Genomic DNA, 17,420 nt, shown 5'->3' with positions numbered 1-17,420 from the left:
CCCAGAGCCAAGGATTTGCTCAGCCAGGGCTGGGGCAGATCTCCCCGTAGGGAAGGGCAGGATGAGGGTGCTGCCCAGCAGGCCCTGTGCCTCTTCAGAGGTGTTTTCGACCTTGTTTTGCCCAGCTGCAGTGATACATCTGCTCTGACCTCTTGGCCCAGAAGGCTTTGGAGACCATCCACACACAGGTGTCAGCCAGCACCAGGGGAGGGGAGACTTACCTGCTCAGAGGGTCTGCTCTGAGCTGCCAGGCAGGTACAGACAAGACAGCATCTGGGACGGTCCTGGCGTGAGAGCTTGGACCGTCTTGACTTCCTTGAGCCATGGCTTCTGCTCTACATTCAAAGTGCTGCTGGATGTCTTCTTAGGAAAAAATCCTCCATGGAAAGACATTACTGCATGCCTGATGTAGGGATGTAGAGCTCCTTAATTATATCACTTTTAAAAGATAAAGTTCAGAAGCTGATGCACAGGAGATTGTGACTGTGAAGCTTTCAATGGCTGTTATCATTTCAGCAGGCAAAGCCACAGCACCAGGAGCTGATCCTCAGCAGCATTTTGGGAAGTTCAGGCTCTGTTTTCCCACAAACTGTATTGTACCCATAACACAGCACCCTCCAGGGAAAGCTGAACATCCCTGCTGAGCTGGGCTTCCCTGGCCTGGGGAAATCTCCAGCCCCACCAGAGGCTTCAGATCTTCCCCAGTGCCCCAGGAGGAGGCCACCAGGCCACTCTGCCCCGTGGCATGAAGAAAGTCTCAGTAAATCACCTTCTGATGAGGAAGAAGCTCAGCCTCTGCTGATCACACTATTTCAGGCAACCACAGCACCCACCAGCGCTTGCAGCTGAGCCACTCTTGTCCAGTCGCGTCCCCCCCACTCGCCAAAATGCCATCACCTTTCCCATCCTCTCCCCTGCTCCCACCTTCCTGGGAAAAAAAGAAAAAAAAAATCCTCTCTGCAAGCCAGCAGGGGTTAATGTTGTCAGCCATGACGTCAGGATCTCAATTTGTCCGGAGAGTCCCCCTCCCCATCCACAAACTCCCTCTCTCCTCCCCTCCTCTTGTGACTTTGCAATGAGCAGCAAAACTCCACAGGAGCTGCGGCAACAGCACTAGGGAGACATCCAGTCCTCCCTCGGAGAGCAGCTCTTTCCGCAGACAGGGATTTTTCTACACATGCATATATGTATTTATTTATTTACTGGGTTGCATTTGTTTTTCCTTTTTTAACCCTTTCAGAAAAGCCCCAAACCTTCCAAGTGATGAGCCTGAGATTTCCTTAAAATAAAATAACTGCACACTGGGGTTGGGTTGCTTCCCTTTCCCCCTCGGAAAATAAAGAGGGAAGGGGGAGCAAGTAGGTAAAATCCGGAATAAAATCCTATTGCTAGATAACTCACACCTCCCCCCTCACACACACACACACACACACACACACACACACACACACACACACACACACTCTCTTTCTCCTCCTCTTCTCTGAAGGTGGGTAGCAGGAGCCATGCAACATCTGCAGAACCGGATGGCAAAAAAGCAGGAGGAAAAATAATCCAAGTGGAGTGCTCAGGGGACACAGTTCTTTTTTTTCTTTTTCTTTTTTTTTTTTTAAATTTTTTCTTCTTCTCCTTCTTCTGCGTACCTGTGAGATTCAATTTCACATTTTGTTGAGCCCATTTTGGGGCATTTTATTTTTCTTTCTCTTGGGATTTTCTCCATTGCCAGAGGATGTCTCTTGTTGAGAGGATGCTGAAAGGAAGAAGAAACGAATTCTTTGACTGGCACTGAAGGAGGGGGGGGGGGATATTTTTCCCCCACATTTTTTAGTTTTTTTCATTATTCTTTTTCTCTAGGAAATCATTAACTGGGGGGGGTTGGTTTCTTTTTTCCTTCCCCCCCTTTTTTTGGAGGGGGATTTCAGAAGATCCATCCTTCTTTCCCCTCCCCTCCAAAGATTTTTTTTCATCCTTCGTCTTTGTGGAAATGTGGACATTTCAGGCAGACAGATTGAGTGGAATTGTCTCTGCTTTAGCAGCTCTTTGTCTCGCCTGCTGTGCGCAAAGGTAAGGATTGCGATCCCAGGCTGCAGGGACAGGGGGGCTGATACAGGATTTGTTTGGTTTGTTTGGGGTTTTCTCCATCGATCTGTATGTGGTAAGGGGAGGGGGTTCCTTCCCCGAATTGCTTCATTTGCTGCCTGCTGTTGTTATTTCCCAGTCCGTGTCATTTTAGAGGGAGGAGGGATGCTCATACATGAGATGTGGAGCAGGCTCTCCGCAGACTGAGCCCACCTCGCAGCCCACTTGCAGCGCGTCGTGTACCCCCCCCCCCCCCCCTTCACCCTCCCCAACCCCCCCGCCGTATGTGACCTGGGGGAAAATGGCAAAATGAAGCGTTTTGCTGGGGAACATGGTGTCCACAGGAGCCGGCGGGGTGCACGGCACCGAGCTGCGCGCATCCGCCCCCCGCGCAGGGCTGCCCTGGCCGTGCCTCTGCCCGCACACACGCAGCACACACGCAGCCACAGTCCCCCCCCCGCCGTGCTGTGCCTGTTCCCAAGCCCTGGCTCTGCGGTGCACGGCAGGCGATGCCCACGGCTGTGCCTCCCCGCAGATGGATGGCACGCAACATCATCCTCTTGGGGGGGTGTGTGTGGGGGGGGTGCGATGCGCTCAGATACATCCCTGCATGTGCGCCTTCATCCGAGCTCGTCGGGGTGCACACACATGTGTGGCACAACACCCCTCCCCGGCACAGCCCGCTTCACCCGCTCTGCTTACAGCCAGGGAAATGCTGGCACTAACACCCTGCATAGCTGCAGCTATTCCCAGGGTATGCCTGGAGCCCTCCGAGAGACCCAGAGGCGCAGGCACCCATCCAGCCTGGACCAGGGGTACAGAACACACCTGTTTGCTCTGACAGAGGCGTTTAGACACTGCCTTCACACACGGGAGTAGCGCTGCCCACTCCTCCTCCCCCTCCCCTCTCACACATGCAGGTGGGTTTGCACCTCTGCGCTGACAGGGTGCGTGAAGTCTGCTGGGGACGGGGCGGGGGGGGGGCTGAGCTGTGGCATTTCCTTGCTCAACCATACACAGGGAGCAGTGTGCCCCCGACACGCGCATGCAGGTCCCTGCACGGGCTTGCGGATCTGTATATACAAAGATTTATGTTCCCATAGTTATAAACACGCACATGCGCAGATTCGTGCCCACCTTACCCACACCACTCATCCATGGTTCCACTGGGTAGGGACACACACCCCGCTGTGCTTAGAGGCAGCGGCCAAGCAAATGTGTAAAGAGCAATGCCCGTACCAAAAGCCTGTGCTCAGACGTGCCCTTGCATGTGTGTTTATATCTGCTCATGTCCAGGACTGATATTCCCCTCTAGTCTGCATGTATATCTGTGCACACCTTGGAGACAAAACACTCTCCCATGTGCACATGCCTCCAGCTACTCCCACACATCCCAGCCAGCAGCACGGTGTGCATATATGTAGATATTTGGCTGCAAGTGTACGTGTATATGCAAAGCACATGCACACCCACACAGAGTCAGGGACACAGTATTCAAAAATTCAGTTCACAGGCTGGATGTACGTGCTCCCTAAGCGGATGCAGACCCACATTTGCTAGAAATAGCACTTCTGTGCAGCTGCTCACCCACAGCTGGGCAAATGCACAACTTGCCTGTTCAGCAGGAGGGATGTGGCTTTTTAGATCAAAAGGAGCACTGAGAGGCAAGCGACCTTGCCCTTAATCATGATGCTGGCTTATGCCCTCGCTGGGCCCACTTGTAGCTGATGAGGAAAGAGCCCCTATATCCCTCTTCCCACTTTGCCCCTTTCTGCAGGGCCCCTGACACGCTGGTTACAGTCTCTGCCTCGATTTCCTTGCCTATATTAAGGAGGTAACACTGTTTCCTGAGTTATGTCCTGTGTGAAGCTAAACAGAAAGTCTAAATCCCTTGAGAAATACATAATATCTAGATTATGAATATGGAAATCTATGTACCTCGGAATGCCTGTCTAGAGATGAGCAAATGCTGGTGCACACTATGGATCCACAGTGAGCATATATACATAAGCATGTCGCAAGACCTCACATACCTGCATAAAAATCCACAGGTGCAAGCAGACCTTGCAAGCCTAGACACAGTGTTGTGAAAACGTCCATCTGTGCGCACCTCACTGGCCTTCTTACAATGATTAAAGCAATGCAATGAAGAGCTGTACCCCTCTAAGGTGCATGCTCAGGAACGCAGCTCAGACACTTCCCCCCCCGCTGAGCACAAGTGCTGAACGGTTTGTTCATGCACCAAAGCTGGGCCTGGGAAGCGTGATGTCTCACATTTGCACATCCTTGTTCGGTTGATAAATCCCTGCACATTCACAGCTGGTGCATCCAGACCCTTAACGCATGCCCAGACCCCCCGGTGGTCCCACATGCCTCCACCCACACCTGTACGGAGAGTCTGGGCACCCGGGGACCCAGTCCCAGGTACCCACAAATGCCTGTTCCTGTGCTCCTGCATCAATGGTGCCCACAGCCCAGTGTCTTGTCATAACCTGGTGGAGAAAGATCTGCACCCACGGTCACCTCCACACAGGTTTGGATGTAGCCACACACACGCAGACACATTTGTGCACATTTTCACAGCTCTTTCGTGTGTCTGCATGCGTGTGTGCACAGGCAGTGGGTCCGTACATCCTCCGTACAGCCGGGTGAGCATGCGTGTCTGTCTGTGCGTGTCTGTCCGCAGACACACAGACATGCCAGCGCAAACCCCGGGGTGCAGTGGGGTATGGGGCTAGCTGGCAGAGGTAGTGCTGTGGTGCAGCCTTCCAGCTTGACTTGGATGGATGTGGGAGGTGGTGTTGACAGGGAGACATGCTGTTGTGGTGGGTGACTGCAAAGAGCAGCAGTTGTCACCGGCCGGGTCTCTATTCTTATGCAAAGCAGGGGACGAGGGTGGCATAAAATCTGGGTATTCAGGCAGAAAACCTATATACCCCACAGCACTGAATAGTTTCAATATTTTCAGCATCCTCTGCTTTCTGGTTTCCCACCTTCAGTTTTGCTTTGGCTCTTGGGCTGCTTTTAGAGGGAGCTCCCTTCTTGTTGAAATGGCTGGAGGAGCTCGATCTGTGTTAGAGAAGACGGTTTTACCCCCCTGTGTGCAAGTTGGAGTGTTGGGAGGGAAAGGATCACAGCTCTGGCACACAGAGGGAAAGATGGACTCTCCTTCCTTGTCTCTGTCTCTTGATTTGCGTTGTTAAGAAGTCATGGTGATGCTGAGTGACAGAAGATGAATTTTTACATGCCAAAGATCAGCTGGATGTTGAGGCCATAGGACAAAAGGAGAGTTGTTTTTCCCGTTACTTCAATAATATGAAGAAATACCTGGGTGCACTGAGAAGCAGAGGTTGCACTGATGTGTGTGAGAGTGCAGGGTGCCCGTAGGGTGGGGGGGACTTGTGTAGTGGGGACCTGAGTGCGTGACAAGTCCGTGCTGCGCGGTGTGAGACCAGGAGCAAGTACCCAGTGTGGCAGGGGAAGGGGAGCGAGCCCTGCGAGAGAAAGGCTGCAGCCACCCTGTGCACACCTTGGTGGAGCAGAAAGGACAATTTCTGCCTGCCAGTGTGCGTGTGCACCCACCTACGGGCAGGGCACAGTGAGGTGTCCCGAGTGTGTGGGTCCGTAGCCAGGGAGGGAGCGTGTGTGGTGAGCGGTGCCTGTGTTGAGGGGTGCACCAGCCGGGTGGGACCGCTGAGGTGCAGGCACGCACCAGGAGGGAGTGCAGGGGGATGGAGTTTGGGGTACCCAGGAGTCAGGGTGACCCACAGAGAAGAGCCAAAATACCTGCTGAGACTCCTGTGCCACTCCCCAGGATGGCTTAGGACCCATGGCAGTCATGGGGGGCTTGTGTGCAGATCGGGGGCTGAGAGCTGTGCCAGGGACAGAAAATATGAGTAAGAAAGGACACGGGGAGGCTCTGCCTGTGGCTGGGGTGTCTGTAGCACACACAGGTGCTTCAGTGCCATGGGGCGTGAGGGGTGCTGCGGTGGGACTGCCTGGCCAGGACCCCCTCCTGTGGCTGGTGGCACATGGTGGGTGACAAGGACTCTCTTCTTTTGTCTTTCAGCCCATCCACTGGGAATATTTCTGTGGTGAAAGAGATTGTGGACAAACTGCTGAAGGGCTATGACGTCCGCCTCAGGCCTGACTTTGGAGGTATGGTGACGGCTGGTCGCGGGGAGCAGAGCACAGGGGCCGTCGCGTGTCCGTGCTGTCGGCTTGGCCGCTCGCAGCACTCACTGACTTCGTGAAATGCTCCCATCTGATGTCTCCTACCCTCCTCTGTTTGCCAGACCTCATCTCCTCCTGCCCTTCTCCCTCACATTTCTTTCCTGCCTCCTGGTTTCCCTCCTCCTCCCACTGGCTCCTCTCCTCCCGCCATCACCCATTTCTGCAGACAGTTGGGTTGTCCATGGTGTGATGTTTCTGGGGACATTTTGCTGGGACAGAGATACTCTACTTTTCCTCTACTCCAAACTTTCCTCCACTGCAGACAACAGGTCATCCATCCTCTACTTCCCAATGCCAGATATTTTGGCTCTTTTCCCTGTAGGGTTGGGGTGATCGTCGGCAGAGTTGTTGGTTGTTCTGCCAGGCTGCCCCCTCAACAACAATATGGGATAAAATATTCCCTGGGAAGCTGGTAGCCTGGCTACTATTCAGCAGGAGATGCAGGGATCTGCAATTCCTCTCTTGTGTCCTGTGAGCAAAAAGGAGAATGGGAAGAGCCTTCTCTTTGTTGTCCTGGTGGAAATGAAATATGAAATAAACCTTGGGTACCATTGCACTCCAGGATACAGTTGAGGTCCATTTGTTGGAGAGGAGCAGGCAGTGGAGAACCACAGCTGACTGCACAGGGAGGGGGATTTGGAGGACAGGCTCCAGCCTGCCAAGCTTGATGTTTTCAGCCTTTTTTGGGCAATGCTATTTCCTCCTCACGAGGAGATGTGTGGGATTGGGGGATCTTCAGCCTGCAGGAGGACAGGAATCACATCGAGATGTCCTTCCCCAGATGACTGCTGAGAAGCAGATTCATGCTTGTGCTCTCAAGGGGGAGAGATGCCAGGGCCAATTCCATGGTGATATAATGGAGGAGTTTATTCCCAAAGGGCCTGATCCAGAGTTCCTTGAAGCTGGGGGTGGGGGAATATCCCCACTGATTTAATCAGGTTTTGAAGTCACCCCAGTGTATTCCGGTTTCCCATGACCCCATGAACAAACCTGTCTCTCCCTGAAACCTCTGGTTGCCCTGCACCTCACCCAAACCTGCCCCCATTCACTCACCACCCCTTTCCCTTCAGCAGAGACTGCCTTCCCTGCCCATGCACACTGTCCCCATCACCCTCACACCACGCTCTACCCCGGGGTGGAGCAGGGACTTTCTGGTGGCAGCACCAAGTGCTGCTGGACCCTGGCCTCAGGGAGAGCCGTGGGGTGGGGGAGATGCTCATCCCTCCATAGCGCTCAGGAGCATCAGGAAGGTCACTTCAGTGCGGTGGGGAACCACTTCTGAGGGGCTTGCAGAGCTCTGCAAGGAAACAGGAGTTCCTCCTCTCCCTTCTCTCCTTTGAACATGGGATTTGTTTTAAAAGCTCTGTCTGGGAAACATGAAAGCTCCCTATTAGCTGACCAGCCCCAATCACAGGAATTGGTGCAGTCACATTTTATGAGGGGGAGAACTGCAGAGGTGACATAAAAACTGCAAGAAAACCATCTTGTAAGCCATTGAGAAGATCATGATACAGTAAAACTGTAGGTGATTTGTCTTCACAGAGGCACAGAGCGGAGGGGTGCAACGGCGAACCGTGGGGCTGCAGGTCCAGCAGCCCAGGACCATTTCACAGCCTGTGTGCTCTGAGGCCAGGTTCCCAGGGCATCCAGCCACCCCCCCCCTAAGACATGAACCACCCCCTCCTTCAGTCTGGGCAAGGCAGCACGGGGCTTGTTGCAGGCAGTGCTGCTGACCCTGCCAGGTCTGTGCGGTGCACGGGCTGGACTCGGCAGGCACTGCGTCCTTTCTGACTGTAAAATGGATGGTTTTGGGCAACCGTTGCATTTTATTTGATTTTACTCTGAATTCCCAAAGTACAAACTGCATTCTCCCTCACTCAAGCAGAGAAATAGAAAGATAACAGTAACCCTCTCTCCTGCACTCATCTCACTGTTGCCCTTCACCCTTCCTTGTCCTTGGCTTTGCTTGTGAGTGCAAAGTTCTGTCTTGGAGTACCAGTGACTGTGTCTTTGGTGCTTGGTGTGCAGGGATGCCCTAACTCTCAGCATGTCTGGCCCCTTCCTGTGAGAATAAGGTATCTGGACAAAATTACCCCTGCAGCATTTACTGTTGAGGGAAGGGTGGGCTGGGAGGTGAGTCTGAAAGCTGGAGATCATTAGCATTACAAGCCCAGGGGAAATGGGTGGAAGTTTCCTTGCTCCACTGTTGTCCCCAGAGCCCACCAGTTCTCTGAGATTTTGGGCCAAACCCATTGCTAGGAGAAATCCTGGGATCATGCCAGGATGTGTCTAACCCTTTGTGGCTTCTAGTTCATCCACAGCCCTGCTGCAGAGAGGGTGAAGTTCCCCCCAGTAACTTGTATGCAGCTGGAAAAGGCACACTTTGGGCAAAGCCCTGGAACCTGTGTGTATGCAGACCTGCTACCTCTCAGGGCTGTTTGTTCTCCAGGACACGGCCCTGCAGCCCCCCTTGTGCTCTACCTGGACTATCCTGCCACCCCTCGGCTGCCTTTCTGCTGGGCAAGATGGGTGTAAGCAATCTCCACTGGGTGAGACAATCACTCTTCACCCACTCGTGCTCTTGCCCTGGGAAGACCAATCAGGGTGAGCTGTTGAATGGCCAAGACAGCACCTCGGAGGGGTGGCAAGTCCTGCTTCGAGCCATGTGCCCCGGAGGAATGTCATGGGCTGTCTCAGGGCTGGCCCAGCAGTGATGGAGGGGTCTGGCTGGACAAGTAGCTGACTGCAGGAGGAGTGGAGAGGACTGGAGCAAAGCAGCTACCACTCAGTCACCTGTGAGCCAGGCTGAGCTGCTCCAGAGGGCACCTCTACAAGTCAGAGCCCTTGGCCCTCTGCAGCTCAAGGATGAGGGCGCTGGGGGCAGGAAGGTCAGAGCAGGTGGTGCTGGGAACCCTGGAGGTGCAGACAGAGAACGGTCCTTCCCAGACAGAATGCCATGCGAGAAATGCAACCCACAAAAGTGATAAACCAGGATGCCCTCCCTTCCTCCCTTCACTGCTCTTCCCCTGCTTCCTTTCCCCATATCTTCCTCCTACAGCAGTGTTGTTTTCCTCTTGCCATCCTCCCCCCACATCAGAGCCTGGTGGCAATCACCCCTGCCCTGTCCCCACCCCTTAGTCCTGCGGGCAGGATACCACCTCCGCATCCTCAGTTGCCTTCTCCACGTACCCACAGTTGCTGCTCACAGACCAGGAGGGAGCTGTGGACCTTTGGGTGTAGAGGCACTGGAAGAACCTGTTCCCATGTACCCTTTGTGCTCCTTGCCATGGCAAGGCAGCTCTTGCACCTCACAACCTTTCTAAGAGAACCAGTGCTTCCACGGCACAGCAGCACCAGGCTGCCCTCCTCATTCCAGCACCCCCACCATCCCCGTGATGTGGTGCTTCAGCAGCTCCAAATGCAACTCACGGCTCCCCAGTCCTCTTTTTTTGAGAAAGAAAGAGAACTCCGACTAATGCCAAAAGGAGGACAGGCCTGCTGGGGATTGCAGTTCACTTTTTAATTTTGAGATGCCTCGTTAGCTCTGGGCCGAGCTGAGTGGCTGAGAAGCATCAGCCACTCTCTCTCCTCCCCTCTCCCCCACCCCCTTGGAAACCCATTAGGTCGATGAGCAGGTCAGCTCTCAGGGGTGGTGCTGTGGCAATGAGTGTGATGTGCTCATCTGGGGAGCTGGGCTGAATGGGGGGGACACATGGGGGAAAGGGGAAAAGTTGGAGCCATGTGGAGGTGATGGAAAAATCTGGGAGCAACTCCTCCAGAAAGCCATCCCTGCTCAGTGGGGGCAGCCCAAAGGTGTCAAGCACCAGGTGAGATGGAGGGGCTGGTGTTGAGGGGCCAGCAAGTACATCAGTTCTTGGGGCACAGGTGATAAACCCTTCCAGCCTGGGGATGCCTTGACAGTCCCCTCTTACTTCTCAGCCACAGACCCCATGTTGGAGAGATGCGGGACAGCGACAGGGTGGGACACGTAGGGACCACAAAGCCCCAGTTTTCATGGGCTCCCAGCAAGGAGACAGCCTGGCACTGAGAGTGCAAGGGGTCGCTGAAAAGCAGGTCTAAGAGGTTTGGCCAGGATTGCGGTGGGGATCTGGAACAGCCTTGGAGGAGCGATTTGCAGAGTAGGAAGAAGATCCAGCCAGAAGATCTTGGTCTGTTGAGGAGGGAGATCTCTGTCCTGGTACTGCAAGGTCAGCAGCGATGCACAGCGAGGTCTTTTGGCAGGGTGTGTGGGGAGTCTGCTCAGCTCTCAGGGAGCAGGACAGCGTGTCTCACAGGGAGATCAAACTGCAGGTGGGTGTCACCCAGCTGACCCTGGCCTGGGGGATGGACAGTATGGGGGGCAATATTCGGTGGGTATATTGCAAGAACGACAATTACACCACAGTAAGGCGAGCAGGATGCTCATGATTTAGGATTGGATGAACAGGGGATGCTACAGATCAGGTCTGGGAAGCACTGAAGGGCCACAGGTGGAGGAGAGGGGGAGGTTTCATAGCAGCATCCTGGTTCTTGTAAGTGCTCTTAGACTCTTACTTTCAGAAGCATTAGTTCCATAGAAGAAAAAAAAAAGAAAAGAAAGAAAATAAAGAAGGCAAATGAAGACTGTATTGCCCCAGGGTAGCGAAGGCAATGAAGGAATAGCAGAAGGATCCCACTTGAGCTCAGTGACTCAGCTGCTCTCTGTTGGTGCAACATTTCCAGCCCAAAACTTTGCAAAAGTTTCAAGCAGATGGCTCTGCTTCCCAGGAGTGGATGGAAAGGGGACCCTTTACGGTTTCCCAGCATCATTTACAGATCTTGTTAGCCATAAGCAAGGTGAAGGCATTCTCCACTTCTTGCCCCCAACCCACCTAGTGTGTAGGGTTCCTAATGTTTCTCCTGGGTGGTGTACAGTGTCTGAAAATGCCTGGTGAAAAAGGAATGACCAGGAAGCCCTCAGGACTACACAGAAATTCCTATGTTTTCATGCCTGTGGATCCAGCAGCTTTCCCTGCCCCATTTTTAATTCAAACTTCCCTAAGGAGAAATAGTGCTGAGGGGGTCTTGATTGAAACAAGCCTGTGTCCTGCTCCTCATCTGCTCTGCAGCATGGACCTGGCTTCCCAGCTCTCGTCACCCTCACCCAGTCTCACCCCTGTCCTTTGACACCCAAACTCTCCTTATCTGCAGTCTTGGTCTCCCTCCTTTCTCTCCCCTGCCCCTCCTTCCCTCAGCCCCTCTCTGCTCCATCACATCTGGGGGACCCAGCCTGCCCCTACGTCCTGCTCGTTCCCCAGCATTTCTTCTTCCAAGGCCACTCCAAATTCAGTGGACCTGGGGATAAAATCCTCAGCCCTTCCCTGTGTAACAGCATCGCTTGAAACCCAGAATTGTAAAAATAAATGATTGCTGATGCATAAAGTGTTGCAGTGAAGCATCGTCAGTAGTTCAAGGCTCCGAAAGTGGCGGGGCTGGCAGGCTGAGCGGCTGCGTTGGCTGGCACGGATGCAGCAGGAGGTGGAGAGGGGCCTGAGCCCTAGCCCACCAGCCCTGTGTGGCTGGGAAACAGCTGGTCTTAGTGGTCCTGTACTGGAAGGAATGGGAATCTGGTTTCTTACATAGCCAAGGCTGGTGGTATTGCACATTGTCAAAGCTTCCTGAAAACATCCCTATTTTCCACTGCGTATAAGGTTCAGCCACAGTGGTTGTGTTTTTTCCATGCAGCTAGCTTGCTTTGACTTTTTGAAGGGGAGGGGGGAAATTTTTGGCAAAATGATTCAGAAATTTCTGAGAACAAGCCAAGGCACGTACGGGCTGGGTTTTTTTTTTCCTCTCCTAAAATGTTGGGGGGTGAAACTGGCAGCACCTCCAGCAGGGCTGGCCCAGGCGCCTGTGTAGCGAACGGATGCCCGGGGCTGCCAGTGACCTGGCTGGTACGAGCGCTGCGGCCCCACCACCTCCAGTGCCAGAGCAGTGTCCCAGAGTGGTGGTGACATGGCAGGAGGGACAAGATGTGGGGCTGGGAAGGGGGCAGCCCAGCATGGGGCCGGTGCTGGTCCTAGGCTGCCTGTCACGGGGGCAGTAGGAGCTGCTAACCTGCCTTCCTAGGTCTTAGTCCTCAGCTCTCCAGTTCTCTTCCCCTCCATTTCTGTGTCAAAAATATTTAAATCTCAGAGCAACCAGATTCAATTTTCCCTACACTTCTGAGATGCTTTGAGCCAATTCTTGCATGCTTTGGGGCAAGGAATTGAGACTTAGCAGAAAGGCACTCCTCCCACCAGGGTCATCTGCACTGTCTGCAGGAGAAATTGTCCAAAGCTGGACACAGGGTTAACCTGAAATTCTGCACTTCACAGAGCCTTACTACAGTGGGAAATATCACCCTTCCTTCGCTATACCCTGGCAGGGCAGAGGAGCAGCTCTGCATTCGGAAGCAGAGGGGTGAATATGGTTCAGATTGGGGAAAGGAGTAAGTTGAGGAAGAAGAGGCAGGAGCTGTCAGGAGAAGTCCACAAACCCCAGTGTCACCCAAGGCCAAAGAAAAGGTGGCTATGCCACCAGGGCTTCCAGTAGTTCCACTTTCCTCCCTGAGGAAAGGGTGTTAAGAAAAGGATGTTCATGATCAGTAGAACTGGCTGCAGCTGTGCAGCCCTCACTTCCTCCCCCATTTACGTGACTTCTGGCTCCAGACCATGGGTCACATCCTCTCTAGGGCTAATCCAGAAGGAAGATGACAACCTCCTGCTGTTGTGTCTTACTTCATTAACTGAAGTGGCAGGAAATGAAAGGATCCAGTCCTTCTTGGGACATATGTGGATGTTAACACATTGCCACATGATGGAATTTCTATTTTTTTTCACTTTGCTCTTTTTATAGGAAATACATGCTGTGAAAAGGACTTTGAGGCTGTAAAGTCAGACACTCAGGACTTCAGAAAAGCCAGAATTGGGGTTTCTGCCTGGATCTATGTTTGATCCCCTTCTGAGGGTGCATCAGGAGGCAAGGTCCTCCAGTTGCTTCCTCCTGAACACCTCTGCAGAGCCTCCAAGAGATGCCATTTACACATGGAGCTGATCTTTCTTGCTCCCTCATTCCAGAGGGGCACAAGCTGGGAGCATGACAGTGGGGACTAGCTGAGGTGGTCACAGCAGGTGATTAGGACAGGTTGAGCCAGACTGGAGTGAAATGCATGTCTGATGCAAAGCCGGGGACTGAGCAGGCAAAGACCATCTTGGACTCGTGCTTTCTTGACTGCTCTGCATTCAGACCTCCTCACAACACAGAATTAGTTGTTTTTATAACTGTTGTCAAGCACAACAGTACAGCATGAACATGTTCGCATCTCCCCGCCGAGGAGTCAAAGGTATCCCCTGCTGTGGGGTGCCCAGCCAAAACGCCTGATTTTCCAGAATACTTAGCACCACTGCAGTCAGCATACTGCGTATTTGAAGCACAGATCCTATTGATTTCAGCCACAGCTTTGACTGCTCAGCCCCAGTGTCCCACGAGAGAGACATGCAGAGTTCACAAAAATCTGTGAGTCTCAGGTGACTTGCGTAGGAAAAGGCACATAGGAACCCCCGTGACACACCCAGTCCTGGAGAAGAGGACTTAGCTACACAAACATCTTCTTTTCTTTCCTGGAGGCCTCCCCCTCACTCACTGCATGTTTATCAGTGTCTTCAGTAAATCAGGCAGGGACCCCACTGTCAGCGCTATCCTCTGGTGTATAATCCTGTGTCATCCTCAGAGCAAACCCATCCTCTATCAAACAAGGAAAAGGAAGGAACAAGAATCCTGTGGACTGTTTAATTAAGAACTGGCTCTGTAACATCCATTCAGCAGTGGGCATCCTTCCACCTAACTTTCATCCATTTTGTTTTCTCTTGCATTTTTTCTGAGTGCAATAATATTTGAGAATATTAGACCTGTCCCTTCCTCCAGTGTGACAGAGCTTGTGAACTTCTTGCTGCGTGTTGAACATATTTTTGCATTCATCTGTGGCCCCACAAGATCCTTATTACCCTCCTTCAGAGATGGGAAGCTCTGACACAGGGCAGTGGGGGGAGTTCTGGGTGCAGTGACAAAGACAGCGATGAAGATGAGTTCCCCTGAGTCTCAGTGCCCAGAGTCAAACTGGACTTGGGTTTCTGAGCAACCTATGTGCCTGCCCTAGAGCTGGGCTTGGTAGTACCAAGCATTGTTTTCTGGATTTGGTGTCCAGCGGTGGACATAAAGCCTTGTGGTCATCCATTACGCCAGTACACTTTCACAGGAACTGGAGGAGATGTTGCTTCTCATGTTTGTTCCAAAGACCATGTTGGATAAGTGGATCTGGTCGCCCTCCTCCTTTCTTTTCACCCTTGGCTGGTGCAGTCATTCCCTGCAGCTCCGCTTGGCCCCTGACACAGCTGCTTTCCAGCTCTGCTGGAGCTAGTCCACAGTAGTGCACTGTGGCTAGCGAGGAGCTCTGAGATATCTCTCTAAAAGAAAGATATCATCATTTTAACAAAGCATTTATTCCACGAATTTTGCCTCTTTTATTAGTCATAGCTTTTTTATGACTGAATACAATGCATTCAAGTTACTGATTAGTAGAATAATTCTAATGCTACTTAATTAATTAACTGTTTAAAAGCAGATTGTTGTTTATAGCCAGTCTGGAGGATGTTTGCCATCTCACCTGGACCCATCTTCCTCCTTGACTAACATCTGCGTAACACTCACCATTTCTGAGATTATTCCTGCCAGTAAACTTGCCTTCGAGGGACCACCACTGAAAGGAAAATGTAAAGAGTGTAAAACCCATTAGTACAAGTCCTTTTGATTACTCAAAATATATTCCCACAGCCCTGGAGCTGTTCATCAGAGCAGCTTCACATATCTGCATTGTTCATTTCCTACGACTCCCAATATCCCAGTTAGACAGAAAAATATTTTTAACCCACATAGCAAGAAACATAAAAGCCAAGGAATATGCTGTAGTTTTACTGCTACATGGAAGACAGACTGTGTGTGCATGTCACTTTTCTCACCTATGTCTGGTTCAAAGGAAAAAAAGTTGGAGGCTACTGAAGTGTCAGGCTGAACTGATGTAAGATGGTTCTTCAGCAATAGTGACAGCATTTGGTGCGGAAGTCTGTAAGATCCATTCTTGCGGATAGCCCTTGGTGGGGTTTGTTAAGTGTCTATTTATATCTTGATATTTCATGTGAAATATCATGCACTTGTTAAAACATGACTAGAAACATGGTCAAGACAAATGATGTGCTTAACGATGGCATAAAGCCCATTAAAGGAATTCACATCACATATGTGAGAGAGAAATGTTGGACAGTGGAGCCCTATAGCACGAACAGATCAGCCAAATAAACAGATATTCTGGAGATCCAGTGACTGATCCTGTTCCCGTTAAATGGAAAGAAACAGAGCTCTTCTCAGTCAGCCCTTCCTCCCAGGCAGTAGGAATGCTGCTGTTTACTTCAAGCAGGGTATGAATTTCAGGCTGGTTTGGGGAACACTGATCACGCAGTTCCTATAGGCTATTCTTCTGCTTTTGGCATTTATCCTTGGTTCTGTGTCAGAGCTAAAAACTCTTTTTCTTCTCTGATCTTTCCCGCCTCCCTTTCCTCTTTCTCCTGCTCTTTGCAGTCCTGCAGGAATAGTGCTGTTAAGTAATTGTGCACTTATAGATGTCTGTGCTTGTGACAGAACTGAGCCTCAGCCAAACCCACCATGGCTTGAATTTCCCTCCCCAGACCTCAGGACCTCTTAGTTCAAGTCTGGGATGGCTTCGAGTACAGTTATAGTTGGAAAAGAGCCTCTGTAAAAATTACATCTTGTTGTTCCATATTTATTCTCCCTCAGTGGTTTCCATGTCAAACTTGCTCAGTTTACCAGTCAAAACAAGATATTTCTACCTGCCAGCTCTGCCAGCTCAGCCTGGGCTCTGGAAATCAAGCTGTGCTCTCTCTGCTCTGGACATCATCACCAGCCAAAAAGGATTCTCAAATCAGGACTGAGCTGGATGTGGGTTTGATTATGCACGAATATAATTTGTTCTCAAGTAGTATTACGGGCTCTGTGTGACAGATAACAGCAAGGCTCCTGTGCTTTACAAACACTGACTAACAGATCTTCCCCAGTACCTGTGGGATGACCGGCCTCCCTAGGTCCATTTTACAACCAGGGGACACCAAGAGCGGGCAGCTTGTCCGGGATGACACAGAAAACCTGTGGCTGCACAAGGAATAGCACTGGGAAGTTCTGCTTCCTGCTATTGCTTGTTATTCTTGAGAACAAACCTGAGCACTTTCAGTGCTCTGGTCCACTGCTTGGTCACCAAACCATGACCTTTCCTTCAACTGTGGAAGCCTGTGAAATCCCTGGAGGAACAGGCAGGTTGGCCCACTTCTTGCTGCAGAGAAATGGAAGGGGTATAGCCATGGGAAAGGCTCTCCCATGCAAAGGACATTAATTTTGTTCACAAATAGTTCCCCTTCTGGTGGATGGAGCAGGAGGGCGTTCCTCACCATCCTCTTCAGAAAAAATGAAATTTTGAAAATTTCATCATTGGCTGAATATTTAAAAAAAAATATACGTGGCAGATAATATATTCACTGGGTATGATCATATCATATAGTAGAAAAAGTGGGAAGGGTGTCCTGGCTATTGCACTAGTTTCAACCTTCAGTGTTCTTGTGCTTCTGTAATGGATCACTACAGGCTGTCTGCAGGAAGGGGCACCAGAGCCTTCTCTGCCCAGTGCGATACTCTGCTCTCTGAGCCCGCAGGGTCATTTCAGCCACTACAAGCTGTGGTAGGCTTTTATATACTATGCAGACCAACCCCTACCAAGAGCAATGTCCCAGAAGCAGTATGCCTTACTTGGTTCCTATGACAGTTTATCATCCTGTGCTTGTGTTTGGGACCAAGGCTCATCAGCCAGCTGAGATGTGAGAACACCAAACTGCCCCTTCTTCTTCCACAGGTCATAACAGCTGGTGCACTGCAGAACCAGCATAGGTTTTCTGATCAGGACATCTTTCCAAACACATCACAGCTACCAGGCAGCTTCCTGGTGTTCTTCTGGCTCTTCTCTTATGCAT

At 51.6% G+C, this 17,420-nt stretch overlaps 1 protein-coding gene across 2 annotated transcripts in view; it reads left to right on the top strand.

Annotated features, from left to right (window-relative positions):
* Window positions 1-587: 587 nt before the first annotated feature.
* The window catches only part of LOC141949146 (gamma-aminobutyric acid receptor subunit beta-4), a 77,184-nt gene continuing 60,351 nt past the window's right edge, over window positions 588-17,420 (top strand). For both annotated transcript variants that reach the window (XM_074882386.1, XM_074882385.1), the window contains exons 1-2: window positions 588-2,064; window positions 6,149-6,237. In XM_074882386.1, the coding sequence (XP_074738487.1) occupies window positions 1,985-2,064; window positions 6,149-6,237 (169 nt within the window). In that variant the 5' untranslated portion in view covers window positions 588-1,984. The remainder of the gene's footprint in view (window positions 2,065-6,148; window positions 6,238-17,420) is intronic.

Source organism: Strix uralensis, chromosome 13 (genome assembly GCF_047716275.1).
Source record: "Strix uralensis isolate ZFMK-TIS-50842 chromosome 13, bStrUra1, whole genome shotgun sequence".
In the NCBI taxonomy this organism is placed as follows: Eukaryota; Metazoa; Chordata; class Aves; order Strigiformes; family Strigidae; genus Strix; species Strix uralensis.
The sequence above is the reverse complement of the archived record's forward strand: the minus strand, read 5'-3'. Positions and strand labels throughout refer to the sequence as shown.